At 41.8% G+C, this 25,778-nt stretch overlaps 2 protein-coding genes across 7 annotated transcripts in view; one reads left to right on the forward strand and one right to left on the reverse strand.

The window, feature by feature from the left end:
* Positions 1-14,950, forward strand: part of SMG7 (SMG7 nonsense mediated mRNA decay factor) — a 99,617-nt gene extending 84,667 nt beyond the window's left edge. For 2 of the 6 annotated variants that reach the window (XM_069074400.1, XM_069074398.1), the window contains 10 exons: positions 460-579; positions 1,109-1,535; positions 3,705-3,849; positions 4,618-5,000; positions 6,054-6,422; positions 9,537-9,617; positions 10,162-10,321; positions 11,636-11,806; positions 11,924-12,072; positions 12,650-14,950. In XM_069074400.1, the coding sequence (XP_068930501.1) occupies positions 460-579; positions 1,109-1,535; positions 3,705-3,849; positions 4,618-5,000; positions 6,054-6,422; positions 9,537-9,617; positions 10,162-10,321; positions 11,636-11,806; positions 11,924-12,072; positions 12,650-12,763 (2,119 nt within the window). In that variant the 3' untranslated portion in view covers positions 12,764-14,950. The remainder of the gene's footprint in view (positions 1-459; positions 580-1,108; positions 1,536-3,704; positions 3,850-4,617; positions 5,001-6,053; positions 6,423-9,536; positions 9,618-10,161; positions 10,322-11,635; positions 11,807-11,923; positions 12,073-12,649) is intronic. The other 4 variants (XM_069074399.1, XM_069074402.1, XM_069074403.1 and 1 more) reach the window with 4 other exon arrangements.
* Positions 14,951-15,550: 600 nt separating this feature from the next.
* The window catches only part of NCF2 (neutrophil cytosolic factor 2), a 41,278-nt gene continuing 31,050 nt past the window's right edge, over positions 15,551-25,778 (reverse strand). Inside the window, exons 9-15 of the mRNA XM_069074404.1 lie at positions 25,562-25,630; positions 23,270-23,345; positions 21,760-21,785; positions 20,980-21,131; positions 20,723-20,834; positions 18,987-19,152; positions 15,551-16,998 (exon numbers count right to left, since the gene is read on the reverse strand). Coding sequence (XP_068930505.1) covers positions 16,886-16,998; positions 18,987-19,152; positions 20,723-20,834; positions 20,980-21,131; positions 21,760-21,785; positions 23,270-23,345; positions 25,562-25,630 — 714 coding nt within the window. The 3' untranslated portion in view covers positions 15,551-16,885. The remainder of the gene's footprint in view (positions 16,999-18,986; positions 19,153-20,722; positions 20,835-20,979; positions 21,132-21,759; positions 21,786-23,269; positions 23,346-25,561; positions 25,631-25,778) is intronic.

Consider the following 25,778-nt stretch of genomic DNA (forward strand, 5'->3'; position numbering starts at 1 on the left):
AAGAACACCGGCTCCAGTGTTGGGATGACCTGGAGATCGAATCTGGGCTCAGACACTTAGCACCCACCCAGAAACACCTGGCCATGTAACCTTGAGCAAGTTACTTAACCCCAATTGCTTAGGGGCGGCCAGGTGGCTCAGCAAGTAAGAACACTGGCTCCAGTGTTGGGATGACCTGGATCAAATCCGGGCTCAGACACTCAGCACCACACCTAGAAATAACTGGCCGTGTAACCTTGAGCAAGTTACTTAACCCTGATTGCTTTTAAAAAAAAAGAGAGAGAATAAAGCACCTTGCCCAGTGTCATACAGCTGGTTTGTGTCAGAGTAAGGAATCTCCTAAACTAATAGTAATTACTCAAAAAGTCTGAAGTCGTTTCAGTTAGCTTTGCCCAGTGCGTGTCATGCAAGAAGTTTTTGAGGCTAATTTTATTTTCTGTTTGCTTATGTCATTTCTAGGAATTTAGATTTCTCCAAAGGCCACCAAGGGATTACAGGAGACAAAGAGGGACAGCAGTGGCGAATTCGCCAACAGCGTTTAATCTCTATAGGCAAATGGATTGCTGATAATCAGCCGAGGTATCCATCCCCAGGGCTTTGGGTGTCTTTTTACCTGCCTGTTTAGTGAAGATGTTTTTAGCCTTGTTAAGGCAGTAATTAAAAGCCTCAAGTTGAAACTGACTTGATGGTAATATTAAATTTAACCAAAGACCAGTTTATATTCCCCCAACATGATAATTTACCTATGCTGTTAATGTGCACAGATACTTTTCTTATTCTCAGACATCACTGTTATATCAGAACTATTTTGCAACATAGACTTGGGTATAAATTTGACTGTATAGTGCCTACTACAATAAAACAGTGATGCTTGTATAGAGCAGAGGGTACAGAAGGTATGTGGTGACAGTTGCATAAAGCTCTGAAGGATGATGAGAAATGCTTGGAAGCACAGGGTGACTTAGCTTATTTGTAAGCTCTGCCAGGCACTCTTATGTTTGGCTGTTTGCAGTAGTGAATATAGCTGGGCTGCATTGACAGACTTGGGGCTCTACACAGTTCAGTTATGCGTTTTTCATGTATGGATTTATTTTTACTTTTCTTTTAGGCTGATTCAGTGTGAAAATGAGGTAGGGAAATTATTGTTTATCACAGAGATTCCAGAGTTATTACTAGAAGACCCCAGTGAAGCCAAAGAGAACCTTGTCCTTCAAGAAGCATCCCTTGTGGAGTCCCTCCCTGTGGAAGGGAGCCCAGGGCTAAAGTCCGTGCTATCTACCGGCAGAAGTGTGAGCACCAACTGCGACACCACAGAGAAGCCCATGGTCACCTTCAAGGAGAACATTAAGCCTCGAGAGGTGAACAGAGAGCAAGGAAGAAGCTACCCACCCAAAGAGGTGAGAAGGGACTATAGCAAAGGCATAGCAGTTACTAAAAGTGATGGAAAGAAGGACAACAACAAGAGGAAAAATGAGACCAAGAAATGCACCTTAGAGAAGTTGCAGGAAGCGGGAAAGCAGAGTGTGGCGGTGCAGGTAAGATGCATTTGGATAAAATGTAGAAGAAGGACTTGTCAGGAAGCAGAGCTTTAGTTGTGCCCCAAGCCTGCCTGGCGGCCGAAGGACAGTCTGCGGTCTTCCACTCAGGGCTAAGGTACATTGGAGCTAGGGGGGAAAGCTGTGGGAGGAGTTTGCCTTCGTAACCTTTCAGGGCTTAGAATTTGAGTAAGATTCTGATTTAGTCTGTGCTTATGGAAAGGGTACCAGTGGCACTGATTTTTTGACACAGTTCTTTGGAGTCTGGTTGCTTGATTTAAATGAGTCAGCCAACAATTTAAACTTACAGTAGACTCAACCTTCCATCATACCAGCTGCTATAGGATAGTCTCCTTGCAAAGTATGAATCCTATTTGTAAGTACTATTATGGAAGGCATCTTTTCCCCTGATCCCAGATAGAGTCACCAAATCCCTGTAAATTAAAATTATAGTTCTGATGGTCTCTTTACACTTTAACTGTTTAAAGATTTTTGTTGAGGGACATGAGAATTCTTGACACATCCACCCTCATTTAATACAGCTGGGAGGACATATTGTCTTATGTGGGAGTATAATATCACTGCTTGCTTGGCTTTTCATACACAGATGTAGTTTTAAGCTTTAATCGCTTAAAACCAAACTAAGAATTTAGAAACATCTTATATCGCTAGTTCCTTGAGTTAAATCCTTTTCTTTTAACCACCTTCATTTATGCATGTGTGCATGTGCACATGTACACACTTGAAAGTGATGTATATTCACACACATGCATACATATATGTTCCTCATTCTTCCCTCCCAGAAAGCCATCACTTATAGAAGAGCATTTAACCCACACCCAAGTCAGCAAAACTAACCAAAACATCAAATGAGTATGCAGTGTTCCATACCCATAGTCCCCCCCACCTCTGCCAGAAAAAAATTGGGAGGGGAGGTACATTTAAAAATTTTTTCTTTAGGGCCAATCTATATATTGTTTTCCAATTCTGCTTTTACTTCACCTTGCATCATTTCATATACATATAAGTCTTTCCATTCATTGAATTAGCTCTTTCTGATTCTGGTTTGTTAACTTTTGTAGCAAGATTAAAGTAAGAACAGGTATCACGCAGTTTGGAATGGGAGAGTGAGGTTAAGTAGCAGCCAGCCAAAGGAATAGAGAACCAAGAATTAAGACAAAAGACATACACCTGACTGCTGGGACCTCCCCCAGGTCCAGACTCAAGGTCATCCTCTTTTTAATTTCCTAGCCAACCCAAACCTGCCTGCCATACCCCACCCCATCCCCCCAAATCTCTGCAGTGTCCTGTGTATTCTGTTGTCACAGCTATTATCTAATTTCCTGTTGCTGACAAACCAAAGTGCCAAGAATCTGATAGGCCACTTTGAATGGAGGGTTTGCAGCAAGGACTCCAGTGCTGGCTATTGAGAGCTGAACCCCTCCAGTTATGTACACACACAATATGACAGTCTGGAGGAGGTTGGTGACAAGGTGAGAAGGAAAGGGAGAGTGACTGGTAGTCAGAGCTTGATGGTACAGAATCTGCCTGAGCCACATGAGAGGCAGTGATGGGTAAGCAGAGTGTGTTGGATGTAAAACCAACAGGTGCAGGTGTGAGCCACCCACCAGCTGTGCCTTTGGGCAAGGCAGGCCACCTCTCTGAACATCAGTTTCCTCATCTGCAAAATGAACAAGTTGCACTAGGTTATTTCTGCATTGCCTCCCATTACCAAATTTGTGATCTCCCAAATCGGTCTGAAGGGTAGAGGCTTCCTGACCTGAGGCTAACAGCATCAAATGGTTATTTTTGCGTTCTCCAAATGAATAAAATGATTTTGTGTAAAAGATGATTTTTGTTGGGCAAATTTATGACCTAATAACATGTAATTTTTTTCACAATTATCTCTTATTTTAAGTGATTGTGAATTAAATTTTTAAAATAAAATATTCTACAACACAATGCATTGCCTGTGGTAAACATTTAATGTTTGTCGATTTTAAATGTTAGAACAGTGTCCGAGTTTTAAATCCCTTATTCAAAAGTAGGTCGTTCTTTCTCACCCTGACTCTGGTTCTTTATAGTTAAAATGATATTTGGCAATTTGTTTTATTTTGTTTTTTTAACAGTATTTTAGAAAATTTTTCCTATTGCTTCTTTTTGTTTTAGGTAAAATCTCAGACTGAATTAAGGAAGACCCCAGTGTCTGAAGCTAGAAAAACACCAGTAACTCAGACCCAAAGTCAGGCAAGCAATTCCCAGTTCATCCCTATACATCACCCAGGAGCCTTCCCTCCCCTTCCCAGCAGACCAGGTAAAACCATTTATTCTCTGGAATCTCTCTTTTTGAGGGCAAGGAATATTGTTTTCTTTATCCTTGAATTTCTCCACAGGTTATTTAGCACCATCCCTTAGCACCATTAGGTACTTAATAAATGTTTGTCACATGACAGTGGCTCATCTTTTGCCTAATTCTGCTTGTATGAAAGTGGTTCTTGAGAGCAAATTCAGGTTCAGTTCTGTATAGCAGAATGCCAGAGTTAGAAAGTTTTTTCTTTTTTTTTTTGGAGGGAGTTGGGGTTAAGTGACTTGCCCAAGGTCACACGGCTAGTTTTGTGTTAAGTGTCTGAGGCCGGATTAAAACTCAGGTCCTCCTGACTCCAGGACTGGTGCTCTATTCACTGTGCCACCTAGCCACCCCTAGAAAGTATCCTTTAAATACTTTAGAGTTTTGTTTTATTACATTCCTCTCTATGTAGTAATATCTGCATGTATCATTTGAGTTTTGCTACCAGCAGACAGCAGGATTTTCCTTAGAAAACACTGGAACATTTCCTGTTTATCATTTTCAAAATTGAACAGTAACGAAACTCTTAAAAAGTAGACCTCATCCATACACTATATGTAGTGCATGAGAATAAGATAAAGACTATGTATTGTGCCTTTTATCTCATCAAGACATTTCATCCGTTGGATACTAGGCATGAGAAATGGCAGAATGCCCTTTCTTACATTGTTCTGCATGACATTATGTAGGGCTCATTCCCTTTAGCTAAGCTATTTTTCTTTTTCTATTTTAAAGGGTTCCCACCCCCAGCATATGTTATCCCCCCTCCTGTGGCATTCTCTATGGGCTCAGGTTACACCTTCCCAGCTGGTGTTTCTGTCCCAGGAACCTATCTTCAGCCTACAGCTCACTCTCCAGCAGGAAACCAGGTGCAAGCTGGGAAACAGTCCCACATTCCTTACAGCCAGCAACGGCCCTCTGGACCAGGGCCAATGAACCAGGGACCTCAACAGTCACAGCCACCTTCTCAACAATCCCTTTCATCTTTACCAGCTCAGCCAACAGCACAGTCTACAAGCCAATTGCAGGTTCAGGCCCTGGCTCAGCAGCAACAGTCTCCTACAAAAGCTGTGCAGGCTTTGGGGAAAAGCCCTCCTCATCACTCTGGATTCCAGCAGGTAAAATTTAAATGGGAAGTGCTGTGGTTACATCACCACACCTTTAACAGGAAGAAGGAAAATGACAGCTAGGATTCTATTCTGACAGGATCATTAAAATGGTCATTTTAATAGTATGTTTCCTGTCATTGAAATGGAGTCAATCATTGGTCACTAAATATTTAGTAAGCACTTATTGTGTGCCAGGCATTGGACTAAACACTAGAGACACAAAGAAAGGCAGAAGACAAGTCCCTGCCTTAAAGGAGCCCACAGTCTAATGGGGGGAGACAACAAGCAAACAAATATGTATGAACAAGCCCATGTTTGGGATAAATCAGAGATGATCCACAGAAGGATGGTATTTTATCTAAGAAAGTTTCTGACCAATTGTGCTTGTCTTTATGATGGAAGAATTCTTAAGCCTTGACTACCATTCTTTCTTGCTGCTGCTATATCTTTTTTCCTCTCTTTTACTTTTAAAGCCTTTTGTGGAATTTTCTCTAACATTTGCCTATGTTTTTATGGTGGGTAAGAAATGGCACCATTGTTTTTCCTGAGCTCAGGGTACTGAGTAAGTAATGTTAACAGCTGTAAACTTTGTCCTTGCTACAATTTTTTGGCCTCAATCAAAGGATTTGTTCTCTCAAACTTGGACTCTAAAAGGACCTAGAGAGCCACATGTGCCTCAAGGCTGCAGGTTGCACACCCCTGGGAGTCTAAAGACATATGAGCATGAAATAATGGAAAGAGAAAAGGCTCAGACATCTGGGCTCTGCCATTGGTGAGGCATGTCTCCTTGACTGGGCCACTGCATCTCTGTAGGCTTTGGCTTGGTCATCTGTGTAATTCACTGGTTGATCTAGATGACATCTCTGGTCTATTCTAACTAGTATTCTTACTCTCTTCTTCCCCCTCCCCCAGGAAGCTCAGAATACTGAGAAACCAGTAAGATAATCAGTGGAGTAGAATATACTGTAGTCTAAAGTATTATGGAGTCTCTAGTTTCACATTTGTCATGAAACAATGTTAACATCATATTTTGATCTTGGGTAAAATCCATTTCATTTTTAGTATCAGGCAGATGCCTCCAAACAGCTGTGGAATCCACCTCAGGTCCAAGGCACATTAGGAAAGATCATGCCCGTAAAGCAGCCCTACTACCTTCAGACCCAGGACTCCCTAAAACTGTTTGAGCCGTCCCTGCAACCTCCTGTGATGCAACAGCAGCCTCTAGAGAAAAAAATGAAGCCTTTTACCATGGAGCCATATAACCAGAATCCCTCAGAAGTCAAGGTCCCAGAATTCTACTGGGATCCAACTTACAACATGGCTGATAATCGAGCAGTGATGACCCAGCAAGCGAGTGTGGACCGTCGGGGCAAAAGACCACCAGGAGTCTTTCCTTCTGAGCAGGATCCTGTCCCCAGGATGCCATTCGAGGTGAGCACGTTTTCATCTCCATAGTCAGAGGCCCTTGTTTGTGGAGAGCTCTCTGGGAATTGCTGTGTGGAAAGCTGCAGGACGAAGTGCATGTCTCCTTCTCATTTGCCTAGTAAAATGAACTTTGGTCCATTTCTTTTGTTTGGTGCAAAAGAACTGATATGTTGGGGTGTTGTGGTGATTCCTCACGTACATTTGATCGCCATAGTGAAGATGGACTAGCAGAAAATCTGTTTGTAGCGTATAGCATGTTAGAAAAATAAGTAAGTGACATGGGACTAGCCCAATAGGGCTGATTTGACGATTATGTAAAAATAGGATTGCAGGGTCATTTCATTTTTGAAACCAGAAATTATTTCTTTATAGGGAACAGAGTCAACTAGTTATTTATGACTGCTTTTCCTTGCACCATCTCCTGCACAGACTATTTATTAGTAGGTCATTGTACATGTCTAAAGCATAGCTGCTCCTGCCCCTGCTAGCTTCACCTGCTGCCAGGCCCCTGGATCCATGGCATGTTTCCAACTTGACAGCTGCAAGTCCCTTCCTCCTACCATCAAGGCAATGGCCTGGGTTTCTGCTCCGTGTTTGTTGTCTTCTCTCTTCCTGTTTGGTCTGTTGTCTTGTTCTCTGCTCATCATCTGTATCACCGTGTTCCCACCCACTAGAGCCCTTTTTCTTCTCCCTTGCCTAATTACCTATGTTTAATTTGTTTTCAGTTTCTTCTTCCCCCTTAACCTTCCCTGTTTCCATTTCAACCAGTGTTCTTGCTGCTCAAGCTGCTCTTCTTCTCTGCTGTTCTCCCCTCTTCCCTTACTGCTTCTCACTGTGCTCCTTTCTGTCACTAGGACCCCAAGAGCTCCCCTCTGCTTCCTCCGGACCTGTTAAAGAGTCTGGCTGCCTTGGAGGAAGAGGAAGAGCTGATTTTTTCTAACCCTCCTGATCTTTACCCAGCTCTGCTGGGGCCTCTCGCCTCTCTTCCTGGACGAAGCCTCTTTGTATGTATTTGACATAATTCTGCTGCTGCTTGCTCTTAACGCTGACTCCTTTTCTGAGACTTTATTTGAAATCCATAAAGATTGAGATTTCTTCTTCCTTGGGTTTCCAAATAGTACTTCCTTATTATCCTTAGACCTAGGAAAGAGAGAAAGCATGGAAACATGTTTCTAACTGAAAATCCCCCCTAAATAATTCATTCACTATAACCTGAATAAAAAACTATTATTTAAAGTGCTTATGCTAACAAAGAATTATTGTCCTTCACATGACATTACAAAGCTCTCTCACTATTTAGGTAGCAATTATATTTTGGATCCCCAGAAACTTGAAACTTATTTTCATTCTTCCTGAGGAACACAGAAATTCTTGAAATGTACTCATATATCACAGGAAATTTGTGATTTGTTTTGGATCAAAAGGCTATGAACTAAAATGTTTGGAATAGAGAGGTCTAAGGTATTGGACATGTGAGGATTCTTTTCTGTCCAGCTAATTAATTGGGGGAGGGGAGAGGAGGGAGGGCAGGAAGAAGGAGTAACCCAAATCTCAAGTCAGGATGATTACTAAACAGAATGAGGGGAAAGGGGCACAGAGAAAAGAATATTTCTATTTGTAAATGTCAAGTGTAATATAGAGGAAATGGCAAACACAGTAAACAATTGTAGATTAAAATCAATTCACAGGCTCTTATTTTCAAAAAATTTACTTATACCTCCACACACACACTTGTCCAGTTTCTAGGGAAAAGAGTACATCAAATTGATGTATATCCAAGGATGATATGTCTAAGCACTCATTAGCTAGTTTATTTTCATTTTAGAGAGTTGGGAGTATAAAGCAAGAATCTCCTGATTATAGTCCATAGAGAAATTGTGGGTGACTGTTTTCAATAAAAGATTGAACCCTACTTGTTTGCCTTTGCTGTATGCCTGGAGAAATAAAACCTAGGGATGTTTAAGCAAATTATTTCAGTCTGAGGAAGGTGACGCTTTGACATCCATCACACCAAGTTCTCCCCACCCTGAAAACCACTCCAGAATTTTCCTGACTAGCAGTGGGTAAAGCAGTTTCAGTCCCTCTTTGTTTCAGTAGTTCATGGCAGCAGTTTTTAGACCAGTAATAAGCAATTAGCCACGAAGCAAGCATGCTTGCTACCACCCCAGCCTGGAGAGCATCTGGAGATATCTCTGTTCTTACTCTTCCACTGCTTTGTTTCCCTGTTCTTCCTCTAAATACCAGAACTTTCTGTTCATTTGTTTCCTAGTGGCTGTCATCCTTTTAACCAAGTAATAACCAAGTAATGGTTGAGATGAGCATGTGTCTAATTTATTTTGTTGACACCTTTTAATGCAATCTTTCCATAGCATTTAAAACAAAAAATACTTTTGATCCCAGAAGTCTTCACCACTTTATTCTGCACTTTGTTATTTTAATTGATCTTGCTTTCATAAATATCAGCTTGGCATATATCCAGTGAGAGTGGCTTGTTTCCAATTTTTATTACAGTTATGACAAATAGTTTGTTAGGTCTGGCCTAATTTTTAGCTAATTTAGTTGACCTGTAAAGGGAAGCTTACAAATAGAATGAAAGTGATCCTTTTTTCAGTTATTGATAATAATGCTATTTGCCAAGCACTCAGCGAACCAAAAAATACTGGAGTAATTAATTTTCTGTTGACTAAGGTATGAATTAAAATGGGGTGGTTATTTTCTTGAAAATATTCTATAATATACCTGATGAGGTATTCACATCTGAAATAAGAGTTTGATATTTGCCAAGATAAAACTTAGTGCTAGATTGACTCTTCTGACCTGTGAAAGTGCTTTCGAGTGGTGGGAGGAATTACAGTCTGTCTTTGTGTTATAGTCTTCAACTACAGTATTAGTCCATATGTTGGTGTCAAATCATTGATTTAAAGTTCTTGTTTATGGCAAGTTCTTCTAATTGTTCACAATTTTTCTTTGTGGACATTAGGCCTGTGGTAAGATAGATGGGATGAGTTGTGATGATATGGTAGCTTTTAACCTTCTGCTCAATAATATTTTAAAACTAACAAGGGGGAAAAATAGGTAAGAACTAACTTGATGAAATCTTTCCTTTTTGGGTCTCTGAAGAAGTCCCTGTTGGAGAAACCCTCAGAGCTCATGTCTCATTCTTCTTCTTTCCTATCCCTCACTGGCTTCTCTCTCAATCAGGTAAGCTGACGGTTAAGAAATCTGTTTTGCTTGCTATAGATACATGATGCTAGAGTTCAAACCATTTTAGTACAACTTAGAATCCTAACCTGTTTACTGAATATTTTCTTTCAGCTTTCACATTTCTTCATCATTTGAGCATCTTCTAGAAATTTGTTCTCACTTCTCAAACTTCCCTATGCTTCCCCTGTTTGGACCAAGTTAGAGGTTCTCATTGAACCTCTGAGAGCACTTTGGCAGTTCTCACTAATATTACGCTCATAATTCTGGATTTGTTCTGTAGTCAGACATCACTTAATTGACTTTTGTGGTTGGATGGTTCTTCACACATGGTGGAAGCAAGGGGTATGGAAAAAGAAAGGAAGAAATGGAATTATCTAGAAAAATAGTTAAATTTGTGAGGACAAGCGTGTCAGGGTTTTTGCACACATATGCAAACATATTCACCCAAGAAAGTTTACTTTGGAAAGCTCAAGGAAATGAGTATTGTATCTTAAACTCTTATTATGTGTTTATAACTTAGTCTCTATTTTTAATTACTCAGGAAAGATACCCAAATAACAGCATGTTCAACGAAGTATATGGCAAAAACCTAAGTACCAGTGCAAAAGCAGAAGTTAATCCCTCAATGACTCACCAAGAAACATCATTATACTCTCTCTTTGAAGGGACTCCATGGTCTCCATCTCTTCCTGCCAGTTCGGGTAAGAAATATGTTTTTATTACAAAGCTCTTGTTATTTCGTACACATTGAGCTGTTTCATCAGGCACTGTGTTTATTACATAATTAAACTGATTTTAGTAGCTATACAAAATAGTTAAGAAACTAAAGTGAGAAGGGGTCATTTTAAAAGAAAGGTTCCTGAGACTGAAAGGTTCTTTCAGACAGCAAAAGCTTGTGAGAATCAACATGCATTTTTTTTAAGAACCTGTTATGATCCACACACTGTATTAGGTGCTGGGGATACACAGGCCAAAAGGGGGAAGTGGGAGAGGAAAAACACAGTACCTGCTCTGAGAGAACCAATATTTAATTGAAGGAGACAGAAACTCCATTTTATGAGTATACACTGAATAAATAGAAGGTGGTTTTGGGAGGGAGGCTCTAGCAGCTGGAGGATAGATAGAATGTGGGGCCTGTAGTCAGGAAGACCTGAGTTCAAATCTGGCCTCAGACACGTAATAGCTGTGTGACCCTGGACAAGTCACTTAACCCTGTTTGCCTTAGTTTCTTCATTTGTAAAATGAGCTGGCCCAAGGAGCTTGGGGGGTTATTCAGCGATTTTGTTTTAGCAAGGTGGAGGCCACCTACCGTCATCCTGATCTGTATCTTGCCATTGAACCCAGATGACTCTGGAGAAGAAAGTGACGCTAGTGACTTTGCACAGCCCTTCCTCACTTTAATCCAAGTCATGGTATCACCTTCCTGATGTTGCGGTCCTCTTCCAAGACCAAATGACAAACAACAACATAAAGGATTGCTCTTAAAACAAAAGAAATCAGATCCATTCTAATCTCACATTTCTTTTGTATTATTAACATTTCATATATATGTGTGTGTATTTATAGATTTCTTATGTTTACATTCTACTTAAGATATAACATTTTAGTCCATCAGTAGATTCTGATAAGACAAGCTTATTTGATGTTTTCCTAGACCTGTGATCAGTCACATCAGTCCAGTACTTAGGTAGGACTTGTTCTGGAGGCTTCTAAGTTGAAGTAGTTTTACCCAAAGAGTGGAAGAGCCAGAGTGTAATACCTCTAGGGCATGTTTGAGAGAGGGATCTAGTACATCTGATCAATTCCTTTCCTTTGAAATGAAGTAATAGAGTTTTACTTGACCCCTTTCTTACTTTAACTCTCAAGACCTATGGTTATTTATTTATACTCTGATTAAGTGCTCAAGTATGTGGCAGCCCTAGATCATGATATGTTTGTGAAGTACTTAAGTTCTGTAGTTTCCTGTTTTTCGCCATCATCATTATTATTAAATAATAATTCTCATTATTTAATAGATCATTCAACACCAGCCAGCCAGTCTCCTCACTCTTCTAACCCAAGTAGTCTGCCAAGTTCTCCTCCAACACACAACCATAATTCTGTTCCATTCTCCAATTTTGGACCCATTGGGACTCCAGATAATAGGGATAGGAGGATTGCAGATCGTTGGAAAACAGATAAACCAGGTAAGAACTGATTTTCACTGCTTATAGCATAATTAAAGAACTACTATTGTAATCTTTCCTACTTTCACTTGGCACATAAGAAAACTTTTGTGCTCAATTCTTTCTTTTTTCCCTTAGCTATGGGTGGATTTGGCTTTGATTATCTCCCAGCAACATCCTCATCCTCTGAGACCAGCTGGCACCAGGCCAGTACTCCAAGTGGTACCTGGACAGGCCATGGTCCTTCCATGGAGGATTCCTCTGCTGTCCTTATGGAAAGCCTAAAGGTGAGTAAATTCCAGGGACACAAAAATAAAAGAATTTCACTCTTGCAGCAGAATGTTCTTGCCTCTTCAAGATTAATCAGTGCATTTTTATAGGCAAGATACTTTAGGAGTGGTTGATAATAAAACACACATGGAAATATTTGGGGGACCATGGGTTTGCTTCATGAATCTCTTGAATGGGAAAGTTTCCTGCTGGAAAATTCATTAAAAAGTAAGATGAGGAGAGAAACAATAAAGGTTTTATTTCATCCCAAGCTTGAAGGGGAAACATTTTCTCTAAAATCATTCTGACATCATCAAAGGGTAGTGCCCAGTGTTGAGTGGGATTTCTGTGTTGCACTGAAACTCACAGAGGGCATTCCCTGTGCCCCTTGATGAGACAGAATTTCAGCCAAGAGTCTGTCAGGTGGTACTTTGACTTTTACTGGTCGATCTAAATCATTGTGGGCCTAATGAAAGTTTTTTTCCAACTTCAGTTTCCTTGGTACTTTCTGGTTATGTGCACATATGTTTGACCATATGTGAAACACTGTCCTTCATGAGGTTGTCCTCTCCTAATGAGATGTGTGTTTTTCAGTCTATCTGGTCCAGTTCCATGATGCATCCTGGACCTTCAGCCCTGGAGCAGCTGTTGATGCAGCAGAAGCAAAAGCAGCAGCGTGGACAAGGCACCATGAACCCACCGCACTGAGGCCAAGGTGGCAACCCTGGTGAACCAAGGCTCCATGAACCATGGCATGTTGGGTTTGCAGGACTGGCCCACACAGGAACCTGCGGGTGGCAGCCCTCTTTTCTGTTTCTCGCTGTTGAGAGGGTGTAAGTGTTCCACCAGCCCGCTGAGTGTGCACGAAATGTTCGCAGTGCAACAACAAAAAACATCAGGAACTCTCCTGTCCCCCTGGGGCCCACCAGGAGGGAGAGAGGAACTGCTGTTTGTCTCACTCAGTTACCTGATATCACCGCCTCTCACCTTCTCCATCGTGCATGTCCCCAGCCACATGGGAAGGGAAAGCTGAGAATGAAAGGCAGATGGGAGAAGCCAATGGGAACTTCTCAATCCTTTTTTCCTCTTTGGGGAATAAAATAGGAATCCATTAATGATTGCTTTGCTGACTGAGAATGTAGTTGAAATTATTCTTAAACATCTTTATTATTACTCTCAGTAGTAAAAGATCACACTGAATTCTTCCATACACAAATGTGCTTGTAGTCAGTGTGTAGCAATGAAAGCCTCGGTTACTGCTCATGTCCGAGGTAGGTGGTGGCAGGATGGGGGAACGTATCTCCTCAGCCAGGTGAAGTGTTTCCAAAAGGAGAGTACATGACCTCACCTTTCACTCAGAAGGCTCTGGCTGGCCCTTTTGTGGCCTGGAAGCTCCAGCAGGAAATGCCCTTCACTCTGTTGGTACTCTGAGCTATAGTCAGGGACACAGTGTGTTTGCTGGGGCTGTGCTGGATAAAGCAGGTGACTGCTGTAGGGTTTTAAATTAACGTTTCTGATTCCTGTACATTTTACAGTAGCATAGCAAGCAATCTCACAGAAGCCAGGCTAGTCTGTCCATTCATGGCCTGACCCATTTTAATAGGTAGTAGAAGCTTTCAGTGTGGTTTTTTTTTTTCCCGTTTTGTTTTTGTTCCCCCATCCTATTCACCTACCCTTCCTCCCATCCCCCAGATTTCCCCCTTTACCCTATGCTGGATGCTAGTAGATTTTATTCCTAATGTACAACATCTCACCAAGAGGCAGCATGGGGTCCAGCAGTTGGGGGCCCACCCCAGAAGATGGTCCAGATAGGCAGGAAGCAGCAGCATATGCACAGCCTACTAAGGGGCACAGGCCCCTGCACAGCGCCAGTCCCTAACCCTCCAGCTCCAGAGCGAAATTCAAGGCACCATGGACATGTGCATCTCGTGTGCACAGAAGAAAACGCAGTCCATTTCGGAAAAGGCGCAAAGAAAGGGAAATAAACTTTTTATTTGATATTTATTAGGGGGAAAGAAGACTGGAAATTTTCTTGTGTTGAAAAAAAAGGACAACATTTCTGTTAGTCGTTTCCTGGAAAAGTAATATTTTATGAGAAAATTATGGAAACAATCTAAATGTCCAATTGCTGTGCTGGTGATAAGATTTTTTTCTGGGTTTTTTTTTTCCTTTTGCAAAGTGTGTGAGGGTGTATGTGTGCTTGCACACTCACACTCCTGTAGGTATGAGGTAGTTGAGGACCTCAGAGCTGGGGCATAGCTGCAGAGCAGAGCACAGCCAGAAGCCCAGGCATCACTGGAGTCTGGGCAGAGGGGCGGGGTGCACATCGCTCATCCCTGGGAACGGTTGGATTCCCCTGGCACTTGCAGCATTAGCACTCTCTGAGTTAGACATGGTGTTTTGTTTTTATTTTTGAAAGGTCTCAAAAAGGGTAAAGCCCCTACCCCAGTGGCAGTATGAAATCCTCCGTGCTTCTCTCCAGCCCTTCCCTCTCTCTGCCTCTTCCTTTTCCCTCCCCCCTGCCAACCCCACCCCAGTTTGTGTGTTTGAGCTGTGCATCCAGGCAGCTGCAACATTCCAGTGTTTGAAACGTCACTGACTCTTGCACCCTAGACAAGCTAACCAGGTTCACCATCTCACTCCCGGCAGTGCCCTAAGTCCTAGCCACAGTCCCATTTCTGCATGAGAATCTGGTGTTCGGAATGTTTTCTGGTTCTTGGGGTGGGGCTCCCCATCCTAGCATATTCATTGTGGAGTAATGAGGAGGGGAGGGGACCCCCAGCAGAAACTGGTTTGTGTAGTAAGCTTTCTTTTGTGTTTTTGTCTGTCTGTGCAAGACATGCAGCTGCTGAAATCAGCTTTGCCTTTAATTAAACCATGTTCTCTCCAACCAGACCTGTGTGTAGATTGCATTTTTTCTACCATAGAAATTAGGTTTATTTAAAGCCAGCATTTCTAAGAATTGCTTGTACCATTAACATAGACTTGAAAAGAGCAAAATTAAATACTATGATGATGTTATCCGAGGGGAGAAAGGTAATCACAGCCTGAATGTACACAGGTGTTGGATCTGTTTTACCTAAAGCCAAAGATTATAGTGGATGGATAAAGAGAGACTGGTTGTCAGCCTGATTCTATTTGATGAGAAGGGGATGACTTAAGTCAGGATTCCACCAATTTAACCCATGTCCTTGCTTTTAAATGGGAGAGTTCAATGGCTGACTTCAGTCAAGATAGCCAGTCCCTCTGGGCCTCACTCTTGACTATTACTGTCATCTTGTGAGGTTATTTTTTGGAGAAATATATCTATTTCTTTAAATTAGATTTGCAGGCATAATGAACATGTTAGAAACTGGGTTGCTTTACATCACCATTTCCAGGAGCAATCTGTTAGGATCTCACTTTTCACGCGAAGACTACACGTAGTTTGAACCAGAATTGCCCTTTTTTCTAACCTAATGGTTGAATCACAGTAACACACTAGCAGAAGGCAAATTGTCAGGCACTGTTAATTTAATTTTGAATTTGCTTCTGTGATGCCACTTTGCACAGATACCTTACTCAAAAAAATCATTGATGAATGCTTCAGACCTCAACCAGAAGAAATAAGTGAAAAGAGACAAATCACCACGAGCCTTCTGTTCCAATTTGTAGCCCTTCATTTTGTTTTATTTTAAAATTATATTATGAAACTGATGTCTTATAGCTGCAGTTCATTGTTACAGGAATATGAAAAACTTTGGGTTGAACCTAACAGATATGAATTAGCCCATCAGTAGGAAAAAAATAACATTTAAAAGATGAGTAATTGAGGTTCATGACAGCCAAGGAAATGAAAATAAAGCAATGATGGTGGGCCAAGTACTTGGGTAGTGAAAGAAACACTGGGTTCCATCAGAAAATGTCTTAAGAGCAAGATAAGTCAGTTCACTTAGCCTCTCTTGAGACTTACTTTGGTCATCACTAAAATGAGAATAGCAGAGAAACTGTAATCATGGGAAAAGAGTGTGAAATGTGAGTCTCATTTTTACTACCTGTGAGACCAGAACCAAGTTTGTTGACCTCCTGGGACATTTACCTCCTGGGAATTCTACCTTAATACATCATTTCTTATACAGGCTTTTTTGTTTGTTTTTAAGGAAATCCCTTTGCAAACCTTTCAGGACCATTGTCATGCTAGATAGCTGGCAGGCCTGGTCATTCAATCTTGCATTATTAGTAACATTCTGGTTTTGTGATAACCTGGACTGGTTATTTAATCCATGTTCTAGTAACCCCCAAGACTAGGTTGCAAAGGAGGTGCCATCTTGCATTGGTAGAGGGATTTTACTCATTTAGAATTCTCCATCACATTGAAACACACAATAGGGTTCAATTCCTATGAGATAGGTATACTGTCTCATTTTTATCTCTCAAAGTGGTTCTGAAGAAAGTGCTTTTATATTTTAACATGAAGATTTTAACCAAGAATACTCTGGCTTCCTGAGAATAGCTTTGTATTTGGCTAATAGTGCCATCCACGTATTTGAATATTCAGGAACTGGGTTTCTGATACTTAACACCCTCCTGGACTATGAGGGAATGAAGAGATGCTAGTGATGGACATTGTAAAACAAGGATTCCGATGTTTCTTGATCGGATCAAATGCCTTGTTCCCTGGAAACACAACTACTCTATCCAGGTCCCAACTACTTAAGTAAGAGAATTTTTAATGAAGGAGAATCACATCAGATAAAGCTTTACAAGGGAAACAGGTTAACGTTCTCCAACTGGCATTGTGGTGCATCTTTGAAATGCTCCGAATTTCTGCTTCTTTTCCAACTTCTTTGCCTAGGCTTCCACAGCTTGGTCTTCCGGGCCTGTAGCTGCACATTCTTTAACAAAAACTTTTGGGAAAATGCCCACTTTCCCATTGCATTCTCCTTCCAGCCATTCATCATTCACTAAGGTGGAAAGGCAAAAAAATATATATATCATTGCCTAGAAACAGGGTGGGGGAATTGTCACATTGAAGTTCTTTCCCTGCATTTTGGTCTGAGGTATGTCTTGCTTTATATTATAGTCTATGGTGGTCTGATAATGCAGGAAATAGCTAATATAAAGTCTTCAAGAGGTAACAGTATTAATGTGGGATAAAATAAACCAGGTGCTAGAAAATAATGCAGGTCCAAATTTATGGTGCTATGAACTGAGCGACAAGATTTTTTTAAGTGTTAAAAATGTGATTAGGTCTTTGACTAGTAAAGTCTTCCTAACTTTACTAAGATTTAAATTCATAGCTGCAAGAGATTACTTGTCAAATAAAAGCATGGGTTCTTAACTAACACTGGAGAATAATTCAGATCACTACTCATGTTTATGTCAGAAAAATTAACATTTTATCTTTTGCTTTTTATATCATCAGACTTTCTCCAGTATTTCTCCTTTCACTGCCCTCCCAAGAGACATCATCCCATATAAAAATAGTTTTCAAGGAAGAGTAAAAAAAAAAAGGATCAGTAAAACTGATGAATATGTATGGAAAAAGTCTGAAAACATATGCAGTGTACCAAACCAACGGACTTGAGGCTTTATGTTGAATTCTCCTTAGCAATGTTCTACTAAAGTTCCGGTATGCAATATAGGTACTTCCTGACTTAGAAATATCTGCTATTTCTATCTTCATACATCAACAGCTGGTTGGACATTGATTTCTCCATTACCCCTAGTACGGATGCTCTTGGGTTCTGTCTCTTGCCACAACAACAACAAAAACAAACAAGGCAGTACCTGCAGTACCTAAGCAGTCTTGGTCCAGTTGCATCACCTTGACCAACATGGCACCAAGAAGTGCCCTCAGACGCCATCCTCGCCTTCCAAGAAACCTAAATTGACTTTGCAACTTCTCTCCATCTTTCCCAGTTCTGCCCTCAAGCTCAACAGAACAAACCTAATCCTTTCACATCATTCAAATATGTGTCTTCTTCAACATGTTCTTTTAAATCCACTTTTCCTCAGAACCAATGTTCAAGATAAATTTTATTAAAAATTGTTGACTTTTTGTTTTAGTTATTGTACACATTCAGCAACCTTCTCTGTACAAGATGACCTCAGTCCCAAGTTCTTAGAAATAGGTTACCTGATCCTTCCTGTTCATCAGTTGTTTCCTGTCTTTTTGCTGGCTCTGCATAGTCAGAGGGAAGGCAGGGGTGATGCAGTTCAAACCCACCATTTCTCTGCTTCATGATATTATCAGAGATGAATGTCACTGGTTGTTAACATATTCATCTGAGAAAGAAGTTGGAGCTAATGAAGAGCTCCAGTCCATGAAGCAAGGGACCTATGTCTGAGTCCTGCCTCTTATTGGCCATATGACCTTGGACAAGTCCCTTCATAGCTCTGGCCCTTAGATTCCTCCACTATCAAATAAGAGCACTGGACTAGATTCTTCCCAGTATCCCTTCCAAGTCTGAGTCTATGTAACTAGAAATTTGCTTGAAGATTATTTGTTCAGTACTGTCTAGGCACTTGTCTGCTATGGATAGTTGAGTATTCATGGTATAATCATGGAGGAAGGACTTTTTTCTTTTTTTTTTAAGCAATTGGGGTTAAGTAACTTGCTCAAGGTTACCCGGCCAGTCACTTCTGGGTGCAGTGCTGAGTGTCTGAGCCCGGGATTCGATCTCCAGGTCGTCCCAACACTGGAACCGGTGCTCTTACTCGCTGAGCCACCTGGCCGCCCCTAAGCAATTGGGGTTAAGTAACTTGCTCAAGGTTACACGGCCAGGTGTTTCTGGGTGGGTGCTAAGTGTCTGAGCCCGGGATTCAATCTCCAGGTCTTCTCAACACTGGAGCCGGTGCTCTTACTTGCTGTGCTACCTGGCCGCCCCAAGGAAGGACTTTCAATCAAGGCATTGGGGACATAATCAAGGCATTGGGGACACAAACTTGCCTTCTGATAATACCACAATCACATCTCCAGCTAGAAATTCCAGGTCCTCTGGTTTTGAAGCTTCATAATTAAATAGTGCCAACACTTTGTGTGGAGATTCTGTCACATGGATATTGTCACTTAATGTCTCTTTTTCCTCTGGTACTTCGGGAAAGCCTTGGTCACCCTGCAATATAAAAGGTTCCATTTACGCCAGATTTTGGACTTGTGTACGTTGTACTTCACTCGAAAGAAAATTGACCATAGAACTTCAGTGGTAATACTGGGGACACCAAGTCAGAATGGCAAGTTGGTTACAATCTAAGGGAAGTGACTTAAGGGCAGGAAGCTTAAAAAACATAAAAGTCATTGAAAGCATTTCATTCCACAAAGTATGCCATCCTGTGTTTGGTATGTGGTTAAAGGGGCAGATAGTTTCCTAAGACCTAGTCTAAACCAACATTGGAAACACCAACAAGGCTAAAAATGTTGGACTTTGTCAGAAATTCTAGTATCTAGTCCTGAAGGATTTGTAGGCAGATGTGTGCATGTGCCTCATAGAATGAGAAGGTATGTGGACTGCAGTCTGTACCAATGGAGGGAGCAATGGCCAATGAAACCACAGAAAATAATAATTCACATTTATAAAAGGTTTATAAACTACGTCACACACAGCCTCATTTCATCCTTACAACAACCCTGTGAAGTAGGTGCCATTGTTATCTTTGTTTTACAGGTGAGGAAACTGAGGGTCAGAGAAGCTATATCCTTCCATTACATCTGAGGGCTTGTGGTCAAAAGACAGGTAATGAAAAGGCCTGGGTAAAAGTCTCGATTTTAGGAGACAAGGATTTGCTTACTCCTGGGGCCTCAGCTTGTGCCATTTACATTCAACTGGGGACAGAGACTGGATCCAAAGAATATTTGTTTTATTGGGTCAATTTTCCCAGCTCATGGATAGCCAATGAATGACTTTTGTACTAGTCTGGTATCCTTTCTATATCAAGAGAAAGTGCATAAGGCCTCCATACACATTGGATGCCCTTCCCTTCCCCATGGCAAACTTACAGGAAGATACAGACAAGAATCACGTGGAATTGGCAGCCATAGATAGGTTACTGTTTACATCATGGGAAACTGAGGCAAACATGGTTAAGTGACTTGCTCAGGGTCACACAGCTAGTAGGTATCTGAGGCCAGATTTGTACTCGGGAAGATTCACCTTCCAGACTCCAGGCCCAGCATTCTATCCACCATCACCTATCTGCCCCATGCCATGTTGCCTAAGGAGAAACAAACATGCTAAATAAAGTAAAAGTTCCCATGTACATCAATTGAGGGATCAGCTCATGAGGATCCTCTACATTTCAAGCCTGGGTGAAATAGGGAGACCAGGTCTCGAAGGTGGGGAAGGGGAGGGAATAAGCATTTATATAGCACCTACTGTGGGCCAGGCACTGTGCTAAGTGCTTTACAAATATTATCTCACTCTGCTATCTCTATTTTACATTTGAGGAAAATGAGGCAAACGGAAGTTAAGTCACACAGCTAGTAAGTGTCTGAGCCCAGGTTTGAACTCAGATCTTCCTGACTCCATTCCCAACATTCCAGCCACCTACCTGTCTAAAAAAATGTCAGTAGACAGATTGCTCTTGTAGGTTATTTCCAATGGAAACAATAGAAACCAAAAATGGTGAACTTACATAAAAGGGAAGACAAGTGAATAGAATGATGGAAACAACCCTAGACCCACTCACCACTGTGTATTCACACCAGAGAGTCAGGCAATAGTTCTTCACGTGGTTCCACACATCGTTCATGTTTCCCTCTGAAAGGGTGATGAGACCCTGGTCGTTCCCAGGTCGATAACTGTTAAGGGGTCAGAAGTAAAGTGAAAGGACACAGTGACACCAGAAATGACCAGAACATCACTGTTGCTTCTCAGCCTGGTTACTCAACTACCCTCCCTTATTCTCCAGCTCTGCTGGATGCCCATACATCCACAGGGACGCACCTTAGCTTGGTGTGCTTAGGGAGCAGGTCCAGTTTTTTGCACACCATGTCCAAGATCTCAGTGTAGGGAAGCCCAGGACGAATCTCCATGGCCACTGTGTACTTGTAATGCACTTTGAGGGTGTATAGTGTGGGGACACTGAGCTTTAGGTCCTTTGAGGAGATCAAAACAAGAGGTGAACACAAGGCTTGACAATTCCCCTTAAGCACTAGTAGTGACCTCCCCGGGGAGCTGTCCAGCTGAAATATTGGGATATCTTGAAATTCTGGCTCTGGAAACTTAGAACTCATCTCCTCTCTGATCTCCTATCTCATGGGAATTCTCTCTCTGATAGAAACAGGTATGTCATCAGTACTTAATAAATGTTTATTGACTGACCATCCAAGAAGCCAAAACCTACTCCTTTTGGAAATGTTTGCAAAGGGATGAGGAAACCCCCAATCCAAGGACTTGATTTGTTTAGTGAAATACAAGGAATACTGGGTGAGAACCAAAAAGCCTGAGTTCTAATTCTATGTCTGACACTAAGTCATTATTTGACCTTGAGAAAGACATATCTCTCCTGGCTCCACTTCCCTCATGTGACAAAAGACGGAGGTAGACTAAAATGATTTCTAAGCTCCCTCCTCTAATGTCCTAGGAGGCAAGGACTGACTTTTAGTTCTTCCCATTTAGCCCCTGTCCTAGAAAGCCAGTACTAGAGAGTACTACCAGACCTAGAAAGCCCCATAGCAAACTGGCCTGTTCTCTCAAGTGGAAACATAGAAGGAAAAACCTTACTGTCTGCTCTTCTGGTTGCTTCTTGCCTAAATGGAGCAGGGAAAGAAAAAAGAAGAAAACACAAGTGAATGAACTGTACCTGGCTAGCATCTATCTTATGCACAATGAGAACTTCAGTGAGGACTGGCTATTCGTTCAGGAAGGCAGGCAGTCTTTATTTCCAATAAAAGGCTTCCTCTCTATTTTACCTTCAGTGGTAAATATAGAAGACAATTGTTTTTGAAGCTTAAGCCACCATGAGAGCATGCTTCAACATAAACACTGGTCTGAGTTAATGTGGACTCAGCTCCTACTCTTCCACTAACTACCCGTGTGACTCTGGGTAAGTCACTTACCCTCCCTTAGGGTCTTTGTTTCCTCATTTATAGAAATGAGAACATTGGCTTAGATGATATTTTCTTTGACAGCTGGCAGCTGCCCAATCTCTTCCTGTCTTAGTCCAGAGAACTTGAGTACCTAACTAACTAGCCACAGTGTAGTGTAATGACTTTTGGATCTGAAATCAGAGGGTCTGGGTTCAAATCCCTGCTCTGCTCCTTACTCTCTATGTGGCCATATCCTCATTTGTAAAACAGACTTCTATTATTTCTAAGGACACTCTTAAAATCTGGATTCCTTGTTCCCTTATTAACTCTTAAGGTTCTTCCTCCGTTCCTTGTTTTGCTAGAAAAGTTTCCCAAAGTGCTACAAAGAGGTTAGATAAATCTACTCTCCTGTCCAGGAATACAGAGTCATTAATACAGAGTATTAATGGACTCTCCCAGCTCTTTAGAGTTCAAAAATTCTTCTTGCTCCTCAGGTTTCCTACAGGAAGCGTTAAGGCCCTTTTCATCCCTAAAATGCCGGGAATGTACCTTAAATATATAAGTAGTCCCAGCCTCTGCTCTCAAAGAATATACAGGTAATAGATATTTAACATCAGGCTGGCTTTGGAACTCATGAAATTGCAAATGATCATAGATTGCTATCTGAAAATGACTTGACTAAATGACTAGTCCAACCCTCTTATTTTACAAAAGCTCAGAGAGATAACTTGCCCCAAATCACACAGGTAATAGTTTATAGAGTCAAGTTTTGGTGCCAGGGGTCCCCCCAACTCCAAACCCAATGGTCTCTCTGTTATGCCGGGTTATACTTCCTGATACTCAGCATCTGGAAATCAAGTAAGCAAGTATCTTTACATGCCTACTTTGTACCAGGCATTGTGCTCTAATGAATTAGTAAAACTTAAGAGTTCTTTGTCAGGACTAGCAGGGAGCTAGGAAGGGTGGCTGCCATAGAATGACTTTGAATTGGGGGGGGCACTTCTTTGTCCAAAAGAGAAGATGCTGGTTCTGTATATTCCTGGGATATTGTGAACATTACCTGGGATTGCTTCCCCCTACCCCATAAGAGCGGGCAGGGCATTGGATGCATGGGCTGGCTCAAAGTCAGGCAGGAAGTCAGTGTAACTGTTAGCTGTTGGTGCCTTCAGTGCTTGCTAAGAAGAGAATTTTCCGAGGTCACTAACCTGGGAGCATGTGGGGCTTTCCGGGAGCTCTGGAATTGGGTGGTGCTGGGAGATCGGAATCTGGAGAGGTGCCCTCCTGGACATGAAAGTGAGTGACAGTCAGTTCTGTAGATAGAGTTCTAAGTGATAGAAATTGGAGATTCTCCTGGCTAATGAGACCAAGGAAAAATGATTCCAAGGAGTAGTTAGGAGAATGGCAAGAGGACAAAAACTTGGAAGGGAGATGGGAAAATTTAAACTGCAGAGAACTGTTAAGTGGGGCACTCCAATCCCTCCACCCAGCCACCATTGCTGCCTGGGGTGGGGACTAGTTTAACTGCAGTGGGAGACATCTGGTGTGCAACAGATTCCACCCCATGTATCATGGGGGTCATACCCATAATTCTCAGGAGCAGAGGCCCAGCCCTGTCTCTGCAAAAGGAAACACTGCCACGCATTCTCAGAGGATGCCCAACTTGTCAGAGTATTTTCACAATCTAGTATCCAGAGACAAACTGGTTCCTAGGGATTCCCCTAGGAATGTCAGTGCCTTGAGGGCCCAAGTACACTTTTGTTTTGTCTTTCTATCCCCAGCACCTGACAAATGCCCTCAATGTTGTAAGTGCTTGAGACATGCTTGCTGAATTGAATTGACTAAAGACAGATTTGTTGTATGATCTAAAAAAGTCAGAATCCACTCTATGTCAGACTGGCTTGCAGAATGATTAAGAGACCTTGTCAAACCATAGGGGAAGTCAGGGAAGAATAGGAGAGAAGGTCTGCCTTAAAGGGGAAAATAATACTCTTTTTCATCATGGCTTCCAATGAGATAATATGAGATAGATTATCTCTCTCTGTCTCTGTCTCTCTCTGTCTCTGTCTGTCTGTCTGTCTCTGTCTCTTTCTCTCCCTCTTTCTGTCTTTGTCTCTCTCTAATGTATTATTCTAGTATCTTTCATACAACAAACATGCATTAACCACCTTGTATGTGACAAGTGCTGTCCCTGGTGCTGGAGAAACAGCCAAAAGGGCAAGAATCCCTTCCCTCAAAGATCTTGCATTCTATTGGGATGAAACAATGCAGACACAAATAACTAGGAAATTGGGTTTTGTCTGTCCTTTTTTGAAGAGAACTGAAGTAATTAAAGTTAATTGTTTTTGAAGGGGCAGGGGATAAGAAAGGAGCTTATATAGGAGCTGGCATCCATATTAAGCCTTGAAGGAAACATGCTTTTCAGAGCTGGTGAAGAAGGGGGACTTTCCAGGAATGGAGGACAGCCTGTGCAAAGGCAGGGAGCCAGTTTGACTGAAACATGGAATGGATGAAGGTGAGCCATGCACAGTAACCATGGAAAGGTAGGCAGGAACCCGATTGTGAAGAATTTAAAATGCCAGACAAGTTTGTATTTCATCCTAGAGGCCATAGAGAGCCATTGAACCTTCTTCTTCTTCTTTGCTTTTTGGAGGGGGGGAGGGCAGGGCAATTAGGGTTAAGTGACTTTCCCAAGGTCATATGGCTAGTAAGTATTAAGTGCCTGAGGCCGGATCTGAACTCAGGTCCTCCTGACTCCAGGGCCAGTGTTCTATTCACTGTGTCACCTAAGTGCCCCTCGTTGGAACTTCTTGAGCAGGGGAGCAACATGGTCAAACCTGTTCTTTAGGGATATCAATTTGGCCGCTGTGTGGAAGACTTACATGGAAATGGGGCAGATGAGAAAGGAAGTAGGCTACTCATTTTTTCCATGTAAGAATCACCAAAATCCTACTCTAATGATGCTTCATAGAATGTAGATGACCTGGGATCATGCCAGTACAATGCAATCTCTGGTAGGTCCAACCAAACTAGAAAGATTTCCAGTAATATCTGGTGACAAGACTGTATGACCAGATGAGGTAGATTCAAAGTTGGTCATCAATAGGTCATCTATCAGATAATGAATTCTTTAGCACAACAATTCACAAAGAACATCTACTAATTCTATCTGCACTGAAATAACAGATCCTTGAAGTGCTGGGAAAAAAACCATCATAATCACAGAGAAATCTGGGAAGGGATAACCATGCTATAAATTCACGAGACAACTAATCTAAAGCCACATCCTGGTGAGAGTTCATGTCGGCACCAAGGCACCATTCAGCTATGACTCAATGAGATGACAGAGACAAGGTTTGGTCACCCATTTCTGTTCTGTCTTTGTTGAGTGTCTGTTAGGTACAAATGTGTACATTCATCTCCTCCCTCCTTGCCATGCAGCTGTCTTTGGAAGGAAGAGCAAGAAGGGTTAAGTCTTCTGAGCCCAAGTGTGGTTTTACCTGATTTTGAAGTTGAGAAATGATCTGGAGGTCAACAGGCTCCAGATAATTACAGGGGACAATTCCTTTCTGTAATAGAGTAATGCCAACATGAAAGAAAGAAGAGAACAGAGCCTGCACACCCATACCACAAAACAGAAGGAAATCCAGGGGGAAATTGCCCTTTGGTTTGTCTGGGATGGAGGAGGGAGGGGGAGTGGGGAGCAGATATAGCTTT

The sequence above is a fragment of the Petaurus breviceps genome, unplaced genomic scaffold (assembly GCF_028583685.1).
Source record: "Petaurus breviceps papuanus isolate PSGF00001 unplaced genomic scaffold, PetGlider_PUasm1.0 90895, whole genome shotgun sequence".
Lineage (NCBI taxonomy): Eukaryota > Metazoa > Chordata > Mammalia > Diprotodontia > Petauridae > Petaurus > Petaurus breviceps.